This window comes from Bidens hawaiensis, unplaced genomic scaffold (genome assembly GCF_021521415.1).
Source record: "Bidens hawaiensis isolate Kalapana, Puna unplaced genomic scaffold, B.hawaiensis_p1.1 tig00016829_1, whole genome shotgun sequence".
In the NCBI taxonomy this organism is placed as follows: domain Eukaryota; kingdom Viridiplantae; phylum Streptophyta; class Magnoliopsida; order Asterales; family Asteraceae; genus Bidens; species Bidens hawaiensis.
In genome coordinates, this window is record NW_027492551.1 from 101,301 (window position 1) to 129,071 (window position 27,771).

The 27,771-nt window shown below is 34.3% G+C and overlaps 1 protein-coding gene and 1 pseudogene across 3 annotated transcripts; both read right to left on the minus strand.

Moving 5' to 3' along the window:
- Nucleotides 1-1,042: 1,042 nt before the first annotated feature.
- LOC143552222 (cytochrome b5-like) lies at nucleotides 1,043-11,464 on the minus strand. Of its 2 annotated transcripts, none has more exons than XM_077042498.1 (3): nucleotides 11,113-11,464; nucleotides 10,268-10,334; nucleotides 1,043-1,379 (listed from the first exon to the last, which is right to left on the minus strand). In XM_077042498.1, the coding sequence occupies exons 1-3, from the start codon at nucleotides 11,197-11,199 to the stop codon at nucleotides 1,156-1,158; spliced, it is 378 nt and encodes a 125-aa protein (XP_076898613.1). In that variant the 5' UTR covers nucleotides 11,200-11,464; the 3' UTR covers nucleotides 1,043-1,155. The 2 variants fall into 2 exon arrangements, with proteins under 2 accessions (XP_076898613.1, XP_076898612.1); XM_077042497.1 differs by lacking the exon at nucleotides 1,043-1,379 and adding an exon at nucleotides 9,349-9,725 and having other exon boundaries at nucleotides 11,113-11,441.
- Nucleotides 11,465-20,162: 8,698 nt separating this feature from the next.
- Nucleotides 20,163-25,078, minus strand: LOC143552223 (metal-nicotianamine transporter YSL3-like; annotated as a pseudogene). The gene is made up of 8 exons (XR_013138603.1): nucleotides 24,706-25,078; nucleotides 23,838-24,022; nucleotides 23,647-23,744; nucleotides 23,047-23,142; nucleotides 22,577-22,615; nucleotides 22,297-22,486; nucleotides 21,325-21,436; nucleotides 20,163-21,252 (listed from the first exon to the last, which is right to left on the minus strand). The product of XR_013138603.1 is annotated as a metal-nicotianamine transporter YSL3-like (transcript).
- Between the last annotated feature and the right edge of the window lie 2,693 nt (nucleotides 25,079-27,771).

Genomic DNA, 27,771 nt, shown 5'->3' on the forward strand with positions numbered 1-27,771 from the left:
GGGTTTAATTTTATTTATTGTATGAAAATTTATAATATACTTAGAGTTTGATGATAAAAGGGTTTCAAAAATAACTAAGATGTGTATAACCCGGTTTAAAATTATTTTGGTTTGGTGAGACCCAAGACACGCTTATTTGTTTACAATAAAATATATTCTTAATTATAAATAATATCTTTTTTTTTTTAAAATCATATAATAGTTTTTAGTATATCCTATTTTATAGGATTTTCACATCAATAATTTGGTGAGGATAAATTTTAATTTAATGAGATGTTATAACCCGTTTAAGAAGTATCTGGGTTTGGTAAGACCCATACCAGTTAATTCGGGTCAAATGCATGAGAAGACTCCATTTAAAAATCAAGCAAATCTGGTAACTCCAAAAAAAAGGCGAGCGACCACATCGCGGCATCTAGGATTTTTATGTTTTCGTTTATATATATTATAAATAGATAGTACAAGGGTCATTGCGGTTTAAGATCTACAAAACCTAGAACCTAAATGCGAAACCAAAATTACAATTCTACTTACATATAAAAGTTCAACCCCCCCCCCCTAATTTTAAATGTTTAAGTTTTGCTTCCCGAATTATATGTTAAAGTTCTGCCACTGCGATCGAGCAAGGACATAGTAGGTCCTTATACCAAAGAATTATCAATGAACCTATTGACAATACATGAAAATGGTGGAAGATAGTTGTAAATATTTGATAATTTTCGTCGGACGCCCCTATAGTTTTGCCTACGTATATCATTACTAGACAAGCGACCATTTGATGGGGCCAAAACCTCACAAACACGACCCTGGCTTGCAACTCACGTCGTCGCTAATCACCTTTGTTATTTTTACTACATAATCACATGTTCGGCGACCGGCTAAGGATGAAATATTTGCTATTGATTTAGAGTTAGATGGTGCGTGAGTTAACGCTTCTTATTATAAAGAAGAAAAATAGTGAGTGAAATAAAGTGAAGAAAAATAAATGTGTCTTGAAAGATGTATGAAATATGAATCATTCCATATATAGTTAACAAATATAAAAAACCAACACACATTGATATATATTGAATACATGTTCACTAACACCTCATAATTAAACAACAAATAATCTTTCAAATTTCAACACACATAACCACATTGGTTAAAAACAAACTAGAATGAGACTAGCAAAACTCTCAATGCAGCAGCCAACATCCCAACAAGTAGTACCTTGATGATGAACTGCGGCTTGTAGATCTTTTCGGTAGTTGTTGAAATGTATGATTTTTTTACAGGAATAGTTGACATGTCTATTTCGCGGATACAGAATTTTCCCATCATTTCGTTAGCTGCTTCGCTGTGTCCAACATCACCATAATCAACCGTCGCGTCTCTGCCTGAAATAATTAATTACACATGTTAAAAGTTAGGTTAAAATGTTGGGATAAAAAATGTATGGGTGTAAAAACTCACTTTAAATGTACCTGTCGCTTTTCGCATGACTTCACCGCCTCCAGGATGATTTTCCATAAATGAGGTTACATTATAGACCTGATACAGTTAGTGAATAGAGATTCTATTATTAGGTTTCAAACAAACAAAATTGTGCATAAAAACTCACTTTAAACATCACAACATTCTGGCTGTTTATTGTTAGTAAATCAAAACATGATGAATTCATATGAAAATCAACATTGAACCGAAAAAAAAAATCGACGGTTTGGTTTTAAGTTTTTCATAAATACCAAACTGTCAGTTTGGTTTCGGTTTTGTGTGTAACTAAAACAGAACCGAACTTATAGAATTTAATTTTTTATTTTTAATAAGCAATTCATATTAATTTAATCGCGTAACCCAAATGTTTAATAATTAATTAATTATAAAGTATCCAAAAAATGAAGAACCATTGTCATTATTTTTGGTCAATTTTGTTTTTTCCAGCCAAATTTTCAAGCCCAAATAACATAACTCAATAAACCAAACCAAACTTATAGAAATTAAATTTTTTTATTTTGAATTTTAAGTAATTCATATTAATTTAATATAGTGTTAAACTGTTAACTCATAATTTTAACCCAAATATATAATAATCAATTAATTATAAACTATAAAAGAATTATGCCAAAATTTATTTTAATAATAAAAAAAATTGCCAGCCCAAAATTTTAAAGCCCAAATGACATAACTAAAAAAAACAAAACCGAACCAAACAAAACTCAAACTCAAACCCAAACCAGAAAGCAAAAAAATTCGTTTTTAGTTCGGTTTAAACCCAAAATTTTGGTTTTTGGTACACGATGGCCATAAGCCCATAATAACATAAACAAAGGAACACATCGTACCTTTCCGGATATGATGATCCAACAATCATCAAACTTATTACTTAGCAACTTCATCAAACAAGAGAGTTTTTTGAAGTGATGCCATTGATATATGAAAAACTAAAACCGAACCAAACTGAACTCAAACCAAGATGAAGAGTGAAAGTGTTTGTAGCAAAAGCACACACAAACACTGTCTCTTCGATCTTGAAATGATGCAATTGATTCTACAAATTAAAAGGTGGAGGTATTTGTACGGGAATAATAAGTTGTAGCACACTAGTTTTGACCCAACTATGACTTCCACCTTCCATCCAAATAATGTGACTTGTTATTTGTTATTACGTAACATATTAGTTACGTATTATAATTACCAGTTTGAGTTCCGTGTATTATATTTATAGTTTTTGAAAATATAATATTTAATAAATAATCAGTATATAAGAATTAATAAACCCTTTAAACATTATTAATACAGTCGTTGTATAATAGTCTTTAAAACAATTTTCAAGTAAAAGATAATTGTAAATATCAAATGTTAAAAAAAATAGGTTGTAAATATTAAACTAACAAATTTCGAAACATAAATTTAATGAATAGTAACTATTATTTTACTATTATAAATTTGTTAAAAAATGTGAGACTTAATATAAGAGTGACAAGTGACAAAACTTGTAACCTTTTTATTTAAGAGTATAGATATAGATTTTTAAATTTTAAAATAAGTGAATGCATATGTATAAATGATATTACATATCCACGCAGTGGCGGATCCAATGCTTTACTACGGTGGGCCTGTGCCCACCGTCCGGCTGTCGGAGTGCCTCGTTTGTAGGTACGCGTTAGTATATCATGACTCAACAATCGGTCTGTGCCTACCGTTCTGCGCCGGTCTGTGCCCACCGTTGGTTACCGTCGATGACGGATTTATAGCGAGATCTTGAACGGCGGTGGTCTGGCGTCCCTGCTGAAGTACGTGAAGACAAGAGAGAGAGTGAGAATGGGAAGATGTGCAGCCTTAAATTTCCTTTTTATATATTTTTTATTTATTTTTCGAGTTGTAGAGCAAACAATTAAAACCCTACGTTATTTAATAAAAAGGCCTCGTACTATTTTATTACGGAGTATATTGTTTTCAAAGGTTACTACTTTCCAAGATTGTGTTCTTTCTATTTTATTTTTTTGTTTTAACAATTTTATTATTTAGGTAAATAAATAATTTTAGTTTGTCCAAAAAATATTGTTATATGTAATGAATGTATTATTGGAAATATTATTTGTGACCTCCTGTTATTATCAACTAACAAGTCGGTAAATTCGTGAAGCATATATAAACAAAAAGTATATTGTGACCCTCTCTGATTAAAATTTTATGGTTCCGTCATTGTAGTTCGTAATAATTATAATGGCAGTGATGCTAGGTAATAGTGTATAATAATTAAAGAGGTGGGTCTAAAATACATCTTAATATAATATATATATAATATGTATTTTAACTTTTAATAAGTGGCGTGTAAAATAGTAATTTACCATTTCATGTGCCTCGAAAGTTTATTCTGATTTGGACCTCCAAAATGGTTGGCCGATCCTGTTCTTATTAACCCAACCTATTTTTAACCCGGTCCATTTTATGCCCACCGTCATGAAAATTCCTGGATCTGCCTCTGTATCCACGTGACAAAATTATTATGATAAATATACTAAACATAAGTATGTGATAATTGATTAATAGATGAAATAACGTGCAGATTCGCTAATTAGAATAAAGAATTTGATTAAAATAAATATAAGCAAATTTAGCATATAAGTTTTCGTATTTATAGCATTGTTTTCGGAACAATATCAGACTGGCTAGTCTTATTAAGTCAAATTAAACCCTCTTTATTATTATTTTTTTTTGAACGACAACTCATACACGTATCTATTGCTATTTTTAAATTACATCAATAATAATATACCGAATGTCAAGATTTGAACTCTAGCCTATTTCCTAAGAGGCGGGCATGTCTAACACTTAACCTTGGCTGAAATGACAATCGTCTTCCTTTAAATTGACTGATTGTTGATAGGAGTGTTTGAACCGGTCAATCGAATCGAATGACTGGACATGATTTTATTTTATTGTTCAAAATTTTCGTGTTCGTTCGATTCGTTTACATGCTTTCATTATCACATTGATGAATACATCGGTCTCAATCTCTATGCTCTGTCGATTTATTTGTGTTCGTTTGTGTTCGTGAACACATTCAAATCCTTAATGAACGAACACAAACATAAAATATTATTCAGTAAGTGTTCGTGAACATATTGTTTTCATAACGAATGAACACGAACAATGCCTTATTCGTGTTCGTTCGGTTCATTTACAACCCTACTTTTGTGTTCTTTAAAAAAACAAAAAAGTTATATACATATTCTTATTTTCTCTTCATTTATCTATGAATATTATTACTAACTCGATTAAGGAACAATTATTAAAAAAAAAGATGGAAAATAAATTTGGAATAAGGTGGCAGTGACACTGGCTGTATCAGTAGGGCTGTTCACTATCCGAATCCGAAACTATATCCGAATATCCGAAAAGGGACTGACAGAAACGATGGCTAACCGGACGATGGTGGCTGACTGGACGATGGTGGATGGCGACGGTGGCTGACCGTAAGATGGTGGATGGCGACGGTGGCTGGTTGTAAGATGGTGGATGGCGAAGGTGGCTGGATGTGCGATGGCGAAGGTGGCTGGCTGTATGATGGCGGATGGCGACGGTGGCTGACTGTACGATGGTGGATGGCGGCGATGGCTGACGACCCGTGACTCATGAAGATTAATGTGTGAGAGAATGAGATAAGAGGCTGCTCTGTTTGTTTGTTATGTTATATTGTTATGTAGGGTTTTATTATTTGGTATTATATAAAATATAAATAAAAAATATTAAAATTAAAATACCCGATAATTCGATTTCGTATATCTGAAAAATCTGAAAACTGCTATCCGAATTCGAATCTGAATTTTCGGTTATCAAAAAAATTCGAATAATTCGGATACAAATAGTCGAATAATTCGGATACAAATTCGGATTCGAATTCAAATAATTTTGAACACCCTAGCTGTATGCTACCTACCATCTTTGAATACCTGATGTGTTGCAAAACGACAAAATGTAAGTGGTTTGATTGTGTTTTTCCCTTTTTTTTTTAATATGTTGGTTTTATGCATATTCCATTTTTATATTAGGATTAAACATATGGTAGTAAGTTTTTTATAATTTTATATATTTATCATGTAGATCTTAAGTTTTGTGATTACATAAATTTCATTGTAATTTTAAACATTTATAAAATAGACAGAATTATAAATTTTGTTCTTTTTTAAATATTTATAAAATAGATAGAATTATAAATTTTATCCTTTAAAAAAGCTAAATTATGGTTTGTGTCTTTTTTTAGTTTCTTTGCAGGCGGTGTCCTTTAAACATTTTTTTCATACACGTTATGTCCTTTTTTCTAACTGAGTTAGAAAAACTCAGTTAAATACTCTCACGTGAGGCGCATATGAGGGCATTTTTGTCTTTTCGTCTGTACCTGCAAATTTATAACACATTCCCCTCCTTTCTCTCTTCTTTCTCTCTCTACGCCATCACCATCACCACACCATCACCATAACACAACCACTCGGACCATGGATTTCCTCAAACATCAGCACCACCGCCACCACAGTTCCGCCACTAGCCACCGCTCCATCTCTGACGCCAACTCCCAACTCGACGAGTTCCGCTCACCTCTCCGAGCCGACTCACCTCTCTGTTCCGACGAGTCACCAATCAACCCACCAATCATCATCACTCCCAAATTACCAGTCATCATCACTCCTAAATTACTCCTTGTACCGATCAAACGAATCACCACTCCACCCTTCCGTCTTATCCGAAACCAGGTCCCAAAACGCAAACAAACAAAACACCATCTCACAAACCCTAAACCCTAACTGCACTCTCTCCACCACCACTTCACGGTCGCCGCCACCACCGCCGGAAACCACCTACTCCTTCGCCGCCCGGAACTGGGTTCTCACAAACCCTAAACCCTAACTGCACTCTCTCATTTCACTATCTTCCTCTACGACTAAAATCAAACCACAACCACCACCAACCTTGCCTGCCCCCATCATCACTGTACCAAATTACTGCTGCTGTTGTTGATTGTACCCTCAGGACCATTGTCACCATCAACCCTTACCATCGCATCTCCTACCATTTTTTCACAAAAAGCTACAAAGGGGATTTTTTTTGAGAGACCGAAGTTTGGGGTTCAAATCCAGATATGGAATTTTAAATCTAGATTTGTTTGTACTTTGGAGAGATTGATGCCTGTTTTTTTATGTTGTTAAGAGATTGAAGCCTTAGGGTATCAATAAAGAGGAAAATGCTAGACTGAGGTGGTGGTTCAGGTGGCCAGAAACGGAGGTGGTGGTTCAGGTGGCCGGAAACCGGAGGTGGGGTTGGTGGTGGATTTTAGGGTTTTGTAAGTGGTAGGAGGTGTTATAAATTGCAGGTACAGACGAAAAGACAAAAATGCCCTCACATGCCCCTCACGTGAGGGTATTTAACTGAGTTTTTATAACCCAGTTAGCGTAAATGACATGACGTGTAGGAAAAAAATATTTAAAGAACACCGCCTGCAAAGAAACTAAAAAAAGGACACGAACCGTAATTTGACTTTTTATAAAAGACAAAACTAGAAATTCTGCCTATAAAATATTCCATTTAGTACTCAACAACAATGTTATTCGACTAATGGCGTTTTTTTTCCATTTTAGTTTCGTGCAATTTTATTAAAATAAAAAAACGATTTAAATTAAATGGACAACTTAACTTGATGTTTGTAGCCTCTATAGAGGGCATGATGCTAAACGTAGCTCCCGCGCTGCTGAGGATCCGTGGAGGAGTGTGTGGGACATTATCATATTGAGAACCGGGTTAAGGTAAAAAAAATTGATCGGATCGTTATATGGAGCTAAAGGTGCAGAAACCGGATATATTTAGGAACCGGAACCAGGTTGGAACCGGTTTCGGGTATAACTAACAAAAGTCAAAACTAGGTCGGGTAGTAACCGGTTTCGCGTATAGTCGGGTACTTGACAGAGTTTTCCACGTTTTGGGCAGGGTCGGGTTTTGATCGGGTAAAGTAGAACCGATTCCGGCGGTCCGGGTCGGGTCCAGTTCTAGGTACATGTCTAGGGAAAAATCCATTACCAGGTTGTATCCGCAGGTCGAGTACAGGTAGAAACCTGTTTTAGGTCGGGTCCGGAACCGAGTATTTTGTGAACCTCTACATGCCATAGTACTAGAGGTGCACAAAAAACCCTAACCCGGAACCGGACCCGAAATAAAAACCCGAAACCAGTTTCTTTAATACCCGGGTTTTTAATACCCGATTCGTACCCAACCCTACCCGTATGGTACGGATAGGGTATGCATTTCGGTACTAAAACCCGAACCCGAACCGGACCCGATTTGTACCCTGTATTACCCGAAAACCCGAACCGGTTCCATACCCAGAACCGGGTTTTTCCAATACCCGAAACCGGGTATTTCAAATACCCGATGTATACCCAAAAAATACCTTAAAATACCCGAAAAAGATCCCTAAAAAGTGCAACCTTTTAAAAAATCCAATCTATATATAATAAATACCCGGAAAAAAAGCCCGAAAAAACCCACAAATAGGGTTTTTTCAATACCCGAAAATAGGGTATTCATATACCTGGTTTTAGAATACCCGGTTACATACCCAACCCGAACCCGATGCATAGGGTATAATTTTTAGAGGCAATACCCTGACCCGAACCCTACTCGGTCATTACCAATACCTGATTTTCTAATACCCGGTGATACCTGAACCCGGTTCCATACCCGAACCCGAATATTTGAAAAGCCCGAATTGTGCACCTCTAATAGTACATGCCTACATGGAGCTGTGGTTGGTGTGTGCCTCTTGGGCTTGGTTGATCCGTTGGCTCATTATTTGGTTTGGGCCAGAGTGGATTTCTTTTGGGATTTAACTATTTGGGTTTAGAAATGTATAAATATTATTATGGACCTCTTTGGGCCTTTGATAAGTAAATGTGGGCTTTGCAATGGTATGTGTATTTTAAAATTTCTTGAGCCTGTCATGAATAATTATATAATTTTATTAATATTTTTAGGGAATATAAGGACGTATTATATAAGGACGTATTATGTAATTGACTTTGACTAGTTTTAAGAAATGTCGACATGTGGTAACAACAAGGGAACATCTTTTTAATGCTAACCAGATTGTCATGTGTCAAAAAAATCTTTGTAATTGGCTTTCACAAGTTATTAGTTACCGAGAATGTGTGGGGCAACTTCATATTAAATCATATCATGTTATATAATACGTTCTTATATCATGTAATAAGGTACAACGTTATATTTAATTCAGTTAAAAATGGGAAAATAAGCTTAATAGAGAAAGGGTACTTAAAAAGTTATTATTAGTTTTGGGCATGTTTATTATTTTATTAAATCCTTAATATATATGTTTAGATCCTTAAACCTAATCAAGTTTTATATGTATAACTCGAGCTCGTTTAATTCGACTTATTTTAAGCTTTTAAAAAGATAATTTTTAAAAATATTTTAGTTAAATTATAGAGTAGAAAATGATGAGAAGATAATCATTGGTTCATAGAGACGTGGCTAATATTCAAAGTAGGGCCCAATACTCTTTTTGGCTCCACTAAAATTATCTATTTTCTGTTTTAATTTTTAGTTGTAGGGTAATATTATGCTCATACATGCTTGTCAATTGATATTCACAATTTTTGTAGGGTTTGTCTTATTTCTATAATTTTAAGGTGTTTTCATTTATTATAATTCTTTTTATCAAAAGGTGTTCAAGATTTATTAGTTTATGGAATTAAATAAAATCACTTGTAACGAAATGTGTAGTACTTAATTTCTATGCTCTTCAATATAGTGAGTGAAAGAAAGTGAAGGAAAATAACGTGTCTTTTAAAGATGTATAAAATATAAATCATTCTATATATAGTTAACAAATATAGAAAACCAACACACATTGATATATGTTGAATACATGTTCACTAACACCTCATAATTAAACAACCAATAATCTTTCAAATTTCAACACACATAACCACTTTGGTTAAAAACAAATTAGAAAGAGACTAGCAAAACTCTCAATGCAGCAGCCAACATTCCAACAAGTAGTACCTTGATGATGATCTGCGGCTTGTAGATTTTTTCGGTAGTTGTTGAAATGTATGATTTTTTTACAGGAATAGTTGACATGTCTATTTCGCCGATACAGAATTTTCCCATCATTTCGTTAGCTGCCTCGCTGTGTCCAACATCACCATAATCAACCGTCGCGTCTCTGCCTGAAATAATTAATTACACAAGTTAAAACTTAGGTTAAAATGTTGATATTAATTTGTTCTCAAGTATAAAATGATGGGATAAAAAATGTATGGGTGTAAACAAGCCAAGCTGCTTGTAGGCTAAACGAGATCCACTTGCAAAAGGCTTGAATCAAGCCGCCGAGACAAAAAGAAAGTTTGTTTATTAATCGAGCTTGAACCTGAGCTTCACTTATCGAACTCGTGTCTGTTTGCGAGCCTAAACGAGTCTGTTATTTGCATAACTTTTATTTGATATATTTAATGCGTATTTATTAACAATTAAATTATTATATGAAAATTATGATAAAAAACTAAATAATATATATTATTTATATATAAAAAGTATAACTAAACTAATATACACACACACACATTTATAACTAAAGAAAAATTAATTAATAAATAATAAACGAGTCAAGCCAGATCTGAACCGGAGCTTTAGAAATAGAGCTCGGGTACGATCCGAGCTCGAGCTGTTTGTAAGTTAAGCAGGCCAAGCTCAACACCCCAGGCAAATGTACCTGTCGCTTTTCGCATGACTTCACCGCCTCCAGGATGATCATCCATAAATGAGGTTACATTATAGACCTGATACAGTTAGTGAATTGAGATTCTACAATTAGGTTTCAAACAAACAAAATTGTGCATAAAAACTCACTTTGAACATCACCACATTCTGGTTGTTTATTGTTAGTCAATCAAAATCATGATGCAATTATATGAAAATCAACATTGAAACAAAAAAAAAACGGTTTGGTTTTATGTTCTGATAAAAACCGAATTATCAGTTTGATTTCGGTTTTGTGTGTAACTAAAACAAAACCGAACTTATAGAATTTAATTTTATATTTAATAAGTAATTTATATTAATTTAACCGCGTAACCCAAATGTTTAATAATCAATTAATTATAAAGTATCCAAAAAATTAAGAACCCACTTCATTATTTTTGGTCAATATTGCTTTTCCTGCCAAATTTTCAAGCCTAAATGGCATAACTGAAAAAACCGAACCGAACTTATATAACTTAATTTTTTTATTATGAATTTTAAGTAATTCATATTAATTTAATATAGTGTTAAACTGTTAGTTCATAATTTTAACCCAAATATATAATAATCAGTTAATTATAAACTAAAAAAAATTATGCCAAAATTCTTTATTTTGATTATTTTTTTTTCGCCAACCAAAAATTTTAAAGCCCAAATGACATAATTAAAAAAAAAAAACAAAACCGAACCAAACTCAAACCCAAACCCAAACCAGAAAGCAAAATTTCCGTTTTTAGTTTGGTTTAAGCCCAAAATTTTGGTTTTTGGTATATGATAGCCATAAGCCCATAACATAAACAAAGGAACACATCGTACCTTTCCGGATATGATGATCCAACAATCATCAAACTTATTATGCTTAGCAACTTCGTCAAACAAGAGAGTTTTATGAAGTGATGCCATTGATATATGAAAAATTGAAACCGAACTGAACTGAACTCAAACCAAGATGAAGAGTGAAAGTGTTTTGTTGCAAAAACACACACAAACACTGTCTCTTCGATCTTGAAATGATGCAATTGATTCTACAAATTAAAAGATGGAGGTATTTGTACGGGAATAATAAGTTGTAGCACACTAGTTTTGACCCAACTATGACTTCCACCCTCCTTCCAAATAATGTGACTTGTTATTTGTTATTATGTAACATATTAGTTACGTATTATAATTATTTTAAAAGTTTAAAATAAGTGATTAATGCATATGTATAAATGATATTACATATCCACGTGACAGAATTATTATGATATAAATCTAGTAAACATAAGTATGTGATAATAGATGTAATTTTTGAATATACATATTTATAGTCGTTTTTTGAACAATATCAGAATAGCTAGTCTAACTAAGTCCATTTTAACCGTCTTTATTTTCATTTTGTTTTGTTAGAACAACAACTTACATGCGTATCTACTATTGCTCTTAAAGTACATCAATAATACACCGAATGCAAAAAATTGAACTCGAACCTTCTTTGTAGAGACAAGTGTCTCAACCACCTAACCTTGATTGAAATAACAACCAATTCATTTAAACTGACCGGTTGTCGGTAGGAGTTTTTGAACCGATAAATCGACTGGACATGATTTTATTTTATTTTTCCAAAATCTTAGTTGCTTCTATTTCATGTTTAGTATCTTGATAATATTGCATATCCATATTAAAAGATAAAATACTTTTGTGTTCTTTTAAAAAACAAAAAAGTTATATACATATTCTTATTTTCTCTTCATTTATTTATGAAACATTATTACTAATTCGATTAAGGAACAATTATAAATTAAAAAAAAAAAAGATGGAAAATTAATTTTGGAATAAGGTGGCAGTAACACTGGTGGTCGTCGCTGGCTGTATGCTACCTCCCATCTTTGAATACTTGATGTGTTGCAAAACGACAAAATGTAAGTTGTTTGATTGTGTTTTTCCCTTTTTTTTTTTAATATGCATGTTTTATGCATATTCCATTTTTATATTAGGATTAAACATATGGTAGTAAGTTTTAATATTTTATATAATTAAGATTTATTTAATGTGATGACATACCTTGTTAATTTCATTTTATGAGTAATATATTTATCATGTTGATCTTAAGTTTTGTTATTATATAAATTTCATTGTAATTTTAGACATTTATAAAATATTCTGTTTTGTACTCAACAACAATGTTATGCGACTAATGGCGTTTTTTTTCTTTTTAGTTTCGTGCAATTTTATTAAAACAAAAAAATGACTTAAATTAAGTGGACAACTTAACTTGATGTTTTTAGCCTCTATAGAGGGCATGGTGTTAGCTCCCGCATTGCTATGGATCCGAGGAGGAGTGTGTGGGACATTATCATATTGAGAATCGGGTTGAGGTAAAAAAAATTGACCGGATCATTATATGGAGCTAAAGGTGCAGAAACCGGATATTTTTAGGAACCGGAACCAGGTTGGAACCGGTTTCGGGTATAACTAACAAGAGTAAAAACTAGGTCGGGTAGGAACCGGTTCCGGGTATAGTCGGGTGCTTGACAGAGTTTTCCACGTTTTGGGCAGGGTCGGTTTTTGACCGGGTAAAGTAGAACCGATTCCGGCGGTCCGGGTCGGGTCTAGTTCTAGGTACATGTCTAGGGAAAAACACATTACCAGGTTGTATCCGCAGGTCGAGTACAAGTAGAAACCTGTTCTGGGTCAGGTCCGGAACCGAGTATTTTGTGAACCTCTACATGACATAGTAGAGGTGCACAAATCGGGTTTTCTAAATACCCGGGTTCGGGTATGACCGGGTACGGGTATGACCGGGTATTGGTAATAATCGGGTAGGGTATTGTCTCTAAAAATCATACCCTATGTATCGGGTTCGGGTCGGGTATAGAACCGGGTATTCTAAAACCGGGTATTTGAATACCCTATTATCGGGTATTGAAAAAACTCTATTTACGGGTTTTTTCGGGTTTTTTTCCGGTATTTTTTTTATATAGATTGGATTTTTTTAAAAGTTTACACTTTTTAGGGGTATTATTCGGGTATTTTTAAGGTATTTTTCGGGTATTTGAAATACCCGGTTTCGGGTATTGGACAACCTTGGTTCCGGGTTCGGGTATTACCGGGTACAAATCGGGTTTTCGGGTATTACCGGGTACAAAATCGGGTCCGGTTCGGGTTCGGGTTTTAGTGTCAAAATGCATACCCTATCCGTACCCTACGGGTAGGGTCGGGTTCGGGTTCGGGTATTAAAAACCCGGGTATTAGAAAAACCGGTTCCGGGTATCTATTTCGGGTCCGGTTCCGGGTTCGGGTGTTTTGTGCACCTCTATGACATAGTACATGCCTACATGGAGCTTGGGCTTGGGTTGATCCGTTGGCTCATTATTTGGTTTGGGCCAGAGTGGATTTCTTTTGGGATTTAACTATTCGGGTTTAGAAATGTATATATATTATTATGGACCTCTTTGGGCCTTTGATAAGTAAATGTGGGCTTTGCAGTGGTATGTGTATTTTAAAATTTCTTGAGCCCGTCATGAAAATATTTTTAATTATACAAGACACATTCTCAGTAACTAATAACTTGTGAAAGTCAATTACAAAGATGTTTTTTTGACACATGACAATCTGGTTAGCATTAAAAAGATGTTCCCTTGTTGTTACCACATGTCGACATTTTTTAAAACTAGTCAAAGTCAATTACATAATACGTCCTTATATAATACATTTTTATATCAGGTAATCAGGTACAACGTTAAATTTAATTCAGTTAAAATTGAGAAAAATAAGCTTAATAGATAAAGGGTAATTAAAAATTATTATTAGTTATACATGATGTAAACAAGTTGAGCCGAACGTGACTTTATTTAAACTCGATCTTGACTTGTTTAGTTTAAATGAGCTCGAGCACGACTTGTTTCAAACTTTGTGTCTAAAGTTTTAGTTTGGCATGTTTATTATTTTATTACATCTTTAATAAATAATTTTATATGTATAGATCCTTAAACCTATTCAAGTTTTATATGCATAACTCGAGGTCTCGAGCTCGTTTAATTCGACTTGTTTAAGATTTTAAAGAGATAAATTTTAAAAAGTTTGAATTTTAGCTAAATTATATAGTAAAAAATGACGAGAAGATAATCAATGGTTTATAGAGACGTGGCTAATATTCAAAGGATGGTGCCAATACTCTTTTGGCTCCACTAACATACGAATTTTATGTTTTAATTTTTAGTTGTAGGGTAATATTATGCTCATACATGCTTGTCAATTGATATTCACAATTTTTGTAGGGTTTGTCTGATTTCTATAATTTTAAGGTGTTTTCATATTATTATAATTCTTTTTTCAAATGGTGTTCAAGATTTATTAGTGTATGGAATTAAATAAAAACACTTGTAACCGAATGTGTAGTACTTAATTTTTATGCTCTTCAACAAGCCAGGAGGGGTTTAGTTTTGTAATGGTAGATGATGAATCAGTATGGTAGTTTTACGGTGGTGATAGTGGTAAAAGTGGTGTAATCTCGAGCGGTAGAAATGGGGTAAACGAGCCAAGCAGAGCCCCGAGCTCGCCTAAGCTCGAGCTCTTGTGAGTAGTTTTTCAAGCTCGAACTCAGCTCATTTTGAGCTCAATGTCTAAAGCTCAAGCTCGAGTTGTGAGTAGTTTTTCAAGCTCTAGCTTATAGCCCGGGCTCGACTCGTTTATTATTTCATAATTATTTACTTATATTTAAACTTATTTTTTTGTATATATTTTAATTTATATATAAATACATGATATATTAGTTGCTTATTTTTTCCATAAGCTCAAATGCTAAATTACAAATTAAAATTGGTCATTTCATTTACAAGTCATTATATAATCACTTTAGATAGGCAATTCCAAACTCTAAAAACAACTTGATTTTGTATTCAAATTCAAACACCAAAGTAGAGGTTATACATGCTTTTCAAGTATGGAATCTATTTTTTACCGACCATGAGAACCGTTATTACAAAACTTACCGGATCATGCTGATAACCAGCTAAGGATTAGGTAAATCGCTATCCATCAAGAGATTATGGTAGGAAGTCGGTGACAAGATTTGAACCTGTGATTACAAGTTACTACTACACCACCCTTTGAAGATTAAAGTATTAAATCTTTGGTAATTAAACAAAACAAATTTACCGAGAAAAATCCCACTGATAGAAAAGGCTAACGACAGGGAAATGTTTCGATTGTTAAAAAGAAATGATTCAACAAGTGGCGGTCATCTTCAAACTCGTATTAGTTTGTAGCACTTGCATAAAGTATATCTTTTGATCATACTTCATAATTTTTCTGGTATTTTTATTCTCTGACACTTCTCTTAACTCTGCTTTTATGCATTTGCTTCTTATAATAAAACAATTTTCTAGTTGAAACTCAAGTGTTATGTCAGTCATATCACAAGATCTAACCTAGTTCCTGAAAGATTTGGGTCACCATACTACCATCTACTCCTTTCATTTGGTTTAATCAGTACCCAAGTACATAATTTTGTGTCACTAAAGTATATGATATATGATATGAATAGTTAAGTAAATGATCCTCCAATATTCAATGTTTCTGTTTGATTTACTGAATCTGAATAAGAATATAAGATAGACCTAAACCCCATGTATTTTCGGATATTCTGCTTTGATATGAAGCTATTAGTGATGATATGCATAAAGTAGGTTATATTCAAGACTATAATTGCCTTAGGCAAGGTGTTTGGTTCTTAATAAAGGTATAAGATAATGGAACATTTTTGGACCACAAATCTTCTCATTTTGGTGGTGTACACTATGCATATGTGCTTTTGATCTTGTCACCTTGTAGAAAACGTGCTATAAGTTGTCATAAATAAAATGATTCGGATATATACTTAAGGTAGGCCTAGACTATGAGCACTTAGGTAAAGGGATCCAACTTTTTTTTTTATAAATAAAGTATAATAATGAAAGCCATTTGATCTATAAAGCTTTTATACAATAAGCCATATAAATAATTTGTGGGAAATATAGAAAGATACGTGGTTTAGTGACGGAAACATTTAAATTAGGAGTGACAAAATATATGTTGTATTTGGGCTTTTGAATTAGAAGGGCCCAACTAAATACTTCTAATATTATTCATATCTAATGAATTAATTTTGTTATAACGATGTTTAAAACAACCCTCAATGCTCGAGTGAGTAATTCTGCGAATCTAATGAACTAATAATTACACTTATGACCCCAAAAAATAAGGGGGGGGGGGGGGGTTCTCGCCCTATGAAAGCTCCAGCCCCGCCTCTAATGTGGTTGGACTGGTAAGAAGATTTTGGTGACCCCGGTCCAGTAAAAAAACACTCTTTATAATATGAAAATTTCTGGACCCATCACGGGTACATCCCTTTACCTTTTTTTATTTTTTTAAATTTAGAATACTTTAATGCACAATTATTATTCGGTACCAAAAGAAGGTATGGCAGCACCTGATGGAATTTATGTCCAAACTAGGATTTCGACCCCCCGCAACAAACATGGTTGAAGCTTAGATATTGGTGATCAAGTCCATTGAATATTCTTGATTTTGATCATGGCTTTTGAAAATTGATAAACTAAGTTTTGAGAAATTGTTGGTGTTGTTTCAAATACACCAAAGACTTCTAGTCGTCTACCATGATTTTGCTTTGCAGCTGCAAAGCTAGCTTTTCCTAAATTGCCAAAATCAGCAACCTATATATATATCATTATACATTTCCAAAACAGAGAGTTAACTTAATCCATCAACATCTTATCATGTCAAATATGACGTAAAACATACACGCTATTTAAGTTTTAGACATATATGGTAGAATCGTAACCATAGAATACGACCCGAATCGAATGCATACATTTGTCTCATACACTATAGGGATGGTGGGAAGAGATATATTTTACATCCCATGGGGGCTATAATTGAAGACCCCTTTTTTACTCCGATAATATCATAGATTGCGCCAATGCAGAGGAAATGAATGCATTTTATACTATACTATTAAATAATCTGAAGTTAAGTGAACTCCCTTCTGCCTTTGCACTCGAGGGCCAATCTCCGTCCGGCCCGAGGAAACCTTTGCACACCTCCGTTACCTTTTGGGAGGCCTACGCCCCATAGAAACTGTCTACCTGAGACTGTCCCTTGGCCCGTACGTCCTGACACAAGGTTAGAATTCTACCACTCTTTTTGTCAAACAAATGAAGATCAAAATGTGCATGGCACCTCTATGTATGTCATCACATCCTTTTATAACCATTAAAGTAACTTCAATTAATGCTAGGGCCTGGGGCATTTTACAACTTCCCAAAGCTTTAGTGTTCAACTATAGATTGTTGCAAAAGATATAAACAAATTATAATTAAAGAAATGGGAAACATTTAGCACAAAACAATAATAAGGGAAAGTACACAAAACTTTTCCATGTAGCTTCAAGTTTCTGCAGTGATTATATAGTGTTTGACTACTTGGTTTAGGAGCATTTGATATGCTTTGATCGGTTTCAAACCATCATAATAGCATAAAGAAATATAAAATCAATTTTTTAAATTCATCCAAACCATATCAGCTTCAAATGTTGACCATCATGAGAGACACTTAAAAGAACCAAATTATGAGTCTAACCCGAAGTCTCAAGAAACATGGGTACACAACACCAAAACTACCTCAACTCAATTAAACAAAATCTGACATGCCCGAACCCGATTAAACATGCCAAACTTATGACTCTTTAATCCAGTCATAAAAGTAGTTCTCATTCTCATTCTTTCGGAAACGCAAGGCAACTAATTCGTAATCGATGGTGTCGTTTTTAATCGTAATCAATTTTCATAACTAATTAAAGAAAAATAAAAAATGACCCACCGGCTGCAACATAAGTTGCCACGACACGCCAAAGTGCGAATCATCATCATGGCCATAAACGAATCTGATGACACAATTAAAAATTAAACGCCTAGAATGTACAAAATAAAATTGTTAACCCGAGGCGGCTCTGGTCGGTATGACGGTACGTTGCTACACCAAAAACCGAACCATCATCATAGCCATAAACCGATCTCAATATTCAAGCAATATTGATAGTATCCACATACCTTCACACATATCAAAGTCGAAGCAACCAAGTTAATCATTGAATTAAGTTTCGAAGTATAACCTAGTGCCAAACAAAGACAAACCAAACTCCCAACACACATACCAGTAGCAAAATATCCATACTGTCATATCTTGCCCCGCCATTAATCATAGCAAAACAATATCCAATCAACAGTATTGAATTAGATGATATATAGAGCATTCAAACACGAAGACAATAATGAAAGCAACACCAAGATGTTGATAACTGAGAGGCAACACAATTTGAACAACCATCACTTCCTGTGCTCCTTTACTTTTTTTGTTAACTATCTCTTTAAACAAACTATATAATTCCATAACTAAATACTTGTAAGATAGTTGTTGATTAGTTTTGCTAGCTAATGGATCATTACTTATTTAGTGTAGTTCACAAAATTATTATAGAAAAAGTAAGATCAAATCGACCACCGTTTTCGGAATCCGACAACAGAAAATTCAATGAAGTACAACTGTTAAAGAAAGGAGTACACCTACTAAAGCGAAAGTAACAATTTGTAAAGCACTGTGTACAACACTCAAAGCACAATTTTGTCAAAGATAGTTACAAATTAATATATATATATATATATATATATATTAGATAACGATATTGTAGCATCTTATGCTTTATAGTTATTGTTATTATTATGGCTAGAGAATCATTCAATGGTGCATAAGTTTTTATATGTCCCCTTCAACATGATGTTACATTTTTTTAATATGTCAATGGTTAAGGGTCTCATAAATCAGAGGCTAAAATTTAAAAAGCAAGTGTTTTTTGGACTTTACATATATATTCTTAAAGTGTTTATGTATAACCTAAATCAATCATTCTTCTAAAAGAGAATAACGAGAAGAGTTTTTCTTTTTAGAGAATCACAAAAATAAACATTTGTTTGATTGTCATAAGTAACTTTTTAATTTTATAGCTATATAGTTATGCCAGAAAATTTTCACGTGTATCATCGGATCATAGTTATGACTTAAACCACTATGATAAACTAGGGATGCCACTTTTACCCGAAACCCGAATCCCAACTAACCTGGCTTGAATAACTAGAACCCGAGAAAGATTAACTCGGACACGAATCAAAGTAATTCGGGTTGGTTCTTGGGTCTAATTTATGTATTTCGGGTCAACACGAAAACGCGAATAAACTTTTTAGTTTCAAAACAAAATATATTAGGCTGGAATCTACTATTGTCATTCCACATATTACGGATCGATTGTTTATTGTTAATTTATGTTTTCCATTTATGATTAATATCAACAGTAACCGAACAACCAAATTATGCTTGATAAAAGACGGTTATGGTTCGAATTTGTTTTACTCTTCTTTTGAATTTTTCTATTAGCTAATGTTTATTTGTTGATGTTATTTATGTTACAAGCAGAGAAGAATATGTTGTTTTAATTTTAGCATTGTAGTTTTTAAATTTTTTTTCTATGATACCCGATTAACCCAACTTGAGAAAACCCAAAAAAACACGTGAGAGATTTGGGTTGGGTTTTGGGTCAAGACTTACAACTTTGAAACCCGAAAAACCCGGATCAATAAACCTGAAAGACCCGAAGAACACCCCTATGATAAAGTGACATAATTTATTGAAAAATAATATTTTCACTCGCATAATTTTGTTAAATCTGTTTATTTATATTTTTCAAGTAATTTTTTTAAAGAGATTTCAGTTCTTTCATGCAAACAAACCAAAGGCCCTTAAAATATTTGGATAGTATAAATGTATAATCACACTAGACAATTATGAGTTTATTGCAACTTATAGTTATGTTTACATGCTACATAATACATACACTAACATGTTAATCCCTTACACAAAAACAAAACTAGTTAAGCCTATATATATATATATATTATCCTCACAAATATTAAAACCCCAAATTAATTAGAGTTTTGTAGGCAAAAAAATTCATACAAATTGGTGGTTTAACCCCAGCCAATGCAAGTATTGATGAAGGTAGAATCCATAATCCATCACCACATATTAAACCAGAAGCCACAGCAGGCACCATCAAAGCTGCTTTTTGCTTATTAACCTTATGCCAAATAAACACAACCAAACTCCCCACACACATATCTATAGCAAAATAAGCCCCCACAAGAAACGGTACCGCCATCGCCATCGGTAGCGGGACCCACTTTCCAAAACCATTCGGTGACGTGTCACGCACTAGGTTCGCCAACATGGCAAATGCAAAAAACCCATAACATAACTGTAAACAATGTTTTGGCAATGCTGAGAACCCTTCGACTCCCAAAACCGCCATGTTTCGGTATATTAACGCGTACGGGGCTTTGTACTCGCCGTCGGGATTCCCGACGTCGAACGCTTTGTAAAAGAGAAAAAAAGTTAGTGGGGCCACCACGCACCCGATGGCGGTCCCGATAGCTTGACTAACCAGCATTGATCGCGGTGAAGTCAAAGTCAAATGGCCCGTTTTGAAATCATGCATTAAGTCAGAAGATATCGAGACGATGGATTTAATCAAACCGCACCCGATTAAACCCGCGACTACACCATGTTCTTTTCCCGACATTGCAGCGAGTACAAAGAGTGCTACTTTTCCATAGTTATAAGCCATGTTCATATCCGTTAGGCCCGCTCCATACGCGTTACAAAAGCCCAACGATGGTGCGATTACATATGCCACGAGAACGTAGTACCATTTGAGCTCGGGGAACATGATCGGGATGATAATAATGGAGACGATAGAGAAGGCGATGTAACCAACGGCTGCAACCCAAAACGGGATGCTCTCTCTTAAGAACACCTCGTTTCGTTGAAGATTGTCTTGAGGTTGTATATTGTTATTGTCCTCTGGATCTGTATACATAACTTACAACATTATGTCATATAATGTAACTTTTATAAGTTTTAAATTTTTTTAAAACTTACTGGTTTTCGGGTTGTTTCTTGATGTGGAATATATGTTTCTAGCTGTGAACATAGTGATCTTGAGAAAGTTGTAAAGCCCGTCTCCTAGGATAAGCGCGATCGAAATGAAAACCTACAAATACAATGTAGAAGTTGGTGGACAGGTCGACATATCAAAATAGATTTGGGTCGAAACGGGCCACTTTGAGTATAACACAAAGCATATATATTCAGATTTAGGGGTGCAAACGAGCCGAGCTGCTCACGAGCTACTCGAGATCAGCTCGCCAAAAAGCTCGAACGAGCCGAGCTTAATTGAGCCTGAGCCGAGATTGAGCCTAAAAGTAAGCTCATTTAATAAACGAGCCCGAGCCCGAGCTTCACTTATCGAGCTCGAGCCGGATCACGAGCCTGCCATTTATATAATTTTTTGAATTATATATTTAATAATTATTAATTAATATATATATATATATAGTGTTATAAAAATAACTAAATAATATATATTATTTTATACAGAAAATTATGATAGAAAAAAGTATATAATAATAATTATATTATTTAAAAAAATTATAAATGGTAAACGAGCCGAGCTCGAGCTCTATGTAAGTTAAACGAGCCGAGCTTGAGCCTGGTCGAGCTCGGGCTCGGCTCGACTCGTTTGCACCCTAAATTCAGACTACTCTAAAGGCACCCAGATATGTGTGGGTCATTTACACCCGTTTTAACTAAAAACATGTCAGATGATGAAAATATAGAAAAGGTACTTAAAAAGTTTCAAACTACTGCCTTTTCAATAAAAAAGAAGTTAGAGCATTTTTATCACCTGACATGTTTTTTTTTGTCGGAATTCGTATATATGGGACCATGTGGCCAATAAAGTAATTTCACATGAATTATCACTTTTTATCTGATCTATATTGGACCCTTAGAGATGTGTTACAACTCAAATGGGCCAATAAATAACGTGTCAAAATTGTTGTTACTACTAACCTTGTAACCATTTAGACTCTTCATGCTACTTTCTGGTAAACTAGAAGAAAACCAATCGCCTTTACGGTCACCGATTAGTGGCCACATAACTCCATACGATAGCACAGGTCCGGCAAGCAACGACAAGTTCACAAGGTGTGAACATATCATTCCTGCGCCTATGTAAGTCATACTAAAATCAAAATAAAACCTGCATAAAACAAAGGTTTTTAATATCAACACATGAATGTTGATAGCATGTTATAAAATAAGCCAAAAGTTCTAGGAGTAAAATACACACGAGTTTGTATAAGCTTTTAACCCGAATGTAGGGAAGTATGTGAATACTTCCCTACATTCGGGTTAAAAGCTTATACAAACTCGTGTGAATTTTAGCCCTGCTTGCGGTGCGCACATATGATGTATATATGTGTGAACCCTCGGGTGGGCAAAAGTGAAATTGCACTAATTTTGACGTTATTTTACTAATCTCGTGAAAATAACGTTAAAAGTGACGGACGGTTAATCAGGCATCATGTAGTGGCGTTGATAGCTGAAAGATAAGGGTACATGCACCGATCAGCCGGTGTCCCGATGATTGAGTGCTATGTGCCTTATGTTCAAGGCTTGATGCAAAACTACTATCGAGCCGGAGGTCTCACCGGAAGCAGCCTCTCTATCCCTATGGGGTAGAGGTAAGGCTGCCTACATCTTACCCTCCTCAGACCCTACCATAGCTTTGCTATTGATGGGATATACTGAGTACGATATGTGAATCCACATTTGCCTGTACCCGTATAGAACCACTGAAAAAAAGCCCAAGCGAAACTACCCATGAAGCATTTCGCAAACCCGACCACTTGCTTCCTGCACAAAACCATAAAAATTATGAAAAATCTCTAAAACCGAATAATTTCATTTTATTTCATATTCACTTTTATTCCCTGTTTAAGTTAAAAGTATAGAATATTAGTTATTTTTACCTATTTTATAATATTAATATGTCGGTAACTTTGGCCGAAATTAATTTTCGATTATTAATCGCAAACAAATCTTAATATATGACAAAAGTAGAATATTAACTTTTTGCCAACTTTTAATAAATAAATTTATCTCATTCAAGCTTTATCTAATATAATAATCTCGCCTTTCTGTCTCCAGATCTTGTGACACCAGCTTTAATGAAAAGGCAATGTGACATCATGTGAGTGTGTTTGGATACGATTCTACTATTCTAAAGTTATAAAGATAAGAAAATTATATCAAAAGGATAAACACTTAAAAGTGTAATTTAGGTTAATGATAGGATAATATAATCTTTTTATACAATAAAAGATTGTGTTATTTAATTATTGTGACATGAATGCAAACCTGGCCATTTTGTCTCCTTTGGGAGTGTGGAAGCCATTGATGAGTACAGCTGTAGCTGTTCCACTTGGATATGTAAGTTTATAGTCAATGATCATAATCTACAAAACAAAATATTGAACTCTAAAGTCTAAACCCAAGAAATAATATTATAATTAATATTATAATTGTACAAGTCAAGTGGAACAAGGTACATACAAACCTTTCTATGTAAGAGGAACCAAAGCCAAAAGACCAACAAAGCTAGTTACAAACAAAAAACCAGTCATCCAACCAATCCCAGGTTCTTTGTAACTCCCAGGTGAATTTCCTGGTGTATCTACTCCTACCTGCTCATATGTCTTCTTGTTTAATCCCAACAAATATGAACCAAAGCCACCTACAAAAATCCTTAATCAAATCAAAATCTTCATATAATTTAAAAAAAAACGTACCCCGTAAATTCTCACTGAAAGATACAAAACCAAAAATAAATAAATAAATAAATATAAGTTTACAATATTAAAAAAAATATCCTTAAATCAAATAAAAACATGTAATAGAAAATAATTAGAAAAAAAAGTCCTTAATCAGATTAAAAACCTATAATAAAAAATAATTACAAACTCCTTAATTTTAAGGTACACAAATCCTTAATCATATAAAAAACCTATAATAAAAAAATAATTAAACAAAAAACGTACCCAGTAAAATCTCACTAAACTCAGAAAACAAAGAAAAAAAAAACTTTTTATTCTTTTTATTTTAGAATTTTTATATAAAAATAGCGTAAGCTTAAAAACAACTAACAAAACGTACCTGGTCAAATCTCACTAAAAATCATAATAAAAAGGAAAAAAAAACTTTTTATTCTTTTTATTTTACAACTTTTATAAAATAAATAGCATACTCTTAAAAACAACTCAGAAAACGTACTCAGTAAAATCTTACTAAAAATAAAGAACAGAGAAAAAAAGTACTTTTTATACAAATTAATATAAAAATTCGTTAAAACAAAAAAGGGTTTTGCTTTTAAAAGAAAATTAAAATTAAAAACAACCAACAACGTTAAACTTTCCGAACCTCCAACAGCAATGCTGTAACAAGCAACCGCAGATGTCTGAATAATCGTGTTCTCCTGTCGGGTAAACGGCGTGGTCGGAAACCCCGCTTTATGCAATAATTAGTCCATGTTCTAATAAACACGAACGCCAGCAGTGCAGCTGAAACGTTAAGATTGGGTACCAACCCCGTAGTCAAATTAAGCTTCATTACAATCACACTATACATAACTCCAATGAATAAACTCGCCGCGAGTCCTCGAACCGTTATGTGTTGTTTCCATGGTGGTGATCTTTTTAAACCACTCGACGGAATATCGTCCGGTGTATGAGTAGAATTATCAAACTCTTGTGTAGATTCCATTAATGAATTGAAAGTTATGAAGCGGTGAATTTGATAAGGCTGAGGGGTGTGGGGCTTTAACGGGGGCGCGAGAGCCCCTCCGCTCGCGCCCCCAGGCGCGAGTACCACACCACCGGGGCGCGAGAGGGGCGCGAGCACGAAAAACAAAGCAGGCGCAAGCCTGTTCGCGGGACCAGTATGGCGTAAAGGTGCATGGGATTGTGTGAAAGAGCCGTTGGACATTTAAAATGAGCCGTTGGGCTCTTATTTAATAAAAAAAAAAAGTTTTTTCTTCATATATATAACCCATTTCACATAAAACAATTACCACAACTTCAAAAAAAAACCCAAAATCAACCCATCTTCCAAACTTTTTTTTAAAAACATGGCTGGAAATTGGTACCAAAACCTAGATTCAGATTAATGTGTTTTTTCATTAATGTGTGTTTTTTTTAGTACTTTTATTTTTATTTTATTTTTAGATATTAATGTGTTTTTTCATTAATGTGTGTTTTTTTTAATAATTTATGAGTTTTTTTAATAATACGTTTTTTGAATATATTTATAAAAAAATAAAAAAAAATCCGCTGGAGCCCCTCCACACTAGGGCCAGGGGCTCCAACGGGGGCTCCAACACCCCCCTTATCCAGTTTATCTCTCTGCCACACGTCATAATATTATTGGCTGGAGCCCCCACTCACGCCCCCATTAGAGCCCCCACACCCCTCAGCCTAAGGCTGAGGGGTGTGGGGGGGCGCGAGAGGGGGCGTGAGTGGGGGCGTCATCCAATAATATTGTGACGTGTGGCAGAGAGAGAAACTTGATAAGATGGGTGTTGGTAGTGGTGATAGCGCCCCGGGGCATGGTGTGGAGGGGCGCGAGCGGTTTATTTTTTTATTTTTTTATAAATATATTAAAAAAACGTATTATTAAAAAAACGGGTATAATATGTAGAGTATCCAAGAAATTAAACTTTTTTAGGATCATTAAAACTTTCCAAAGTTCAAGGTTTATTTAACAATTATTCTTTAATTTATGATTTAATATTATATGAAAGTCCAAGGGTTAAAGCTGTAAATATTTCAAATTATATTAAAATAAAATAATCCCTGCAGCCCCCTCCCCCTCAACGTTTTTCCGGCCATCTGGATTTCCGGCGAAGCTCCGGCAGGCGCACAAACTTTTTTTTTTTAATAAAAACCGAGCCAACGGCTCTTTTCACGCATTTCCACACATCATTCACGCCCATTCCAGCCGCTACCCCCCCCTGGCGCCTGCATCATTTTCCGCTCTCGCGCCCCTCTCGCGCCCCTATCGCGCCTCGGTGGTGTGGTGCTCGCGCCCCGGGGCGCGATCGTCTGGCCTCTTGCGCCCTTCCTAGCGCTCCACACCCCTCAGCCTAATAAGAATGTGATATTGTGATGTGATGAATTGAGTGAGTATTAAAGATGGAATTTAATGTACTGGCAGAAGGCGTGTGTAGTACAGAAATGGGATTAAATGGTATGTAGTACAAAGTAATATTAATAATATTATTATTCAATGAGTTGAAACTTATGATTGGAATTTGAGATTGTAAGTGTGGTGGGTTGAAATGTATGTATCCAATGGTTGGTTTGACTTGCTTTTTTGTCAATGAGAAAGATTTTAATTTTTTTTCTTTTTATTTTTTTTAACGACGAACACTCTTAATTATGTATAGGAGTATCTGGCTTTTCTAATGAGAAAACCCTTAGAAAATACCGAAAAACCTTTCTGGTCACCTCACCGAAGTGATGATGATGGGAAACAGACTTGTTAGGTTATGATTTTGTGAAAATTTTAGAATATTATCTGATTTTAATTAATTATGTAGCGTAAAGAGCTAAATTTTATTTTGAGAATTTCCACAGGTGAAACTAGATTTTGATTGATGACTAAATTAGCACTCCACTTTTGGTTTCAGTTTTTATTGTTCTAAAGAAATAGGTTGGCGTGCTTAATCATTGTTTTTAGTGTTTTGTATTAAGGTTAATGGATGGATAGGTTTAAGTTTCTTGTTTTTATGTCTTGTTATAAGGATATGTGTAGCTGGTGGTGGGGCTCTGGAGAAGTATGACATCTCGAGTGGTATGTTTTCTCTTGTGTTGTGTCCTATATGGCTCTAGGTGGAAGAGAGAGTGGAAAAGAGTTTGTAGTTACAAACCAATGTTGGGAGGGGAAATGGAGAGAATAGAAGGAAAAAGAGTTTGTAGATGATGCGATGTGTTTTATGAAGATCTCCGTGGGAGATGCTTTAAGTTTAACATGTGTTGTATCTTTTCATGTCCTTTGTTTGTAAATTGATATTAGTGCGACACAATAATAATATTATTGCACACATAAAACCCAACTTTTCACATCGGTCTAAGCGTCCTTTTCCTGCCACCAACTCCGCCTCTACCCTTTACGTTGCCACATATTATAATATATCCCCGCTCTGTATCTCTACCCCATCATCATCTTTGCCATTGATTATGTATGACGGGATGTGTTCTAAACATCGCCAATTCAAATGGACAGAAAGTTATGTTTCTCTTATTGTTGGCCATTGAACCATTAAAGATCCACAGTCGACGTAGCGAAGGTTCTTTCACCTTAAATTAATTATGTGTGTAAAGTAAGTTTCTTGTATCTATCATTAACACAATACACTCATAATATGTTTAATATAATCATAAGGCATAAAAACGTGTAGCATACGATCCCAAAAGTTGGAAGGTAGAC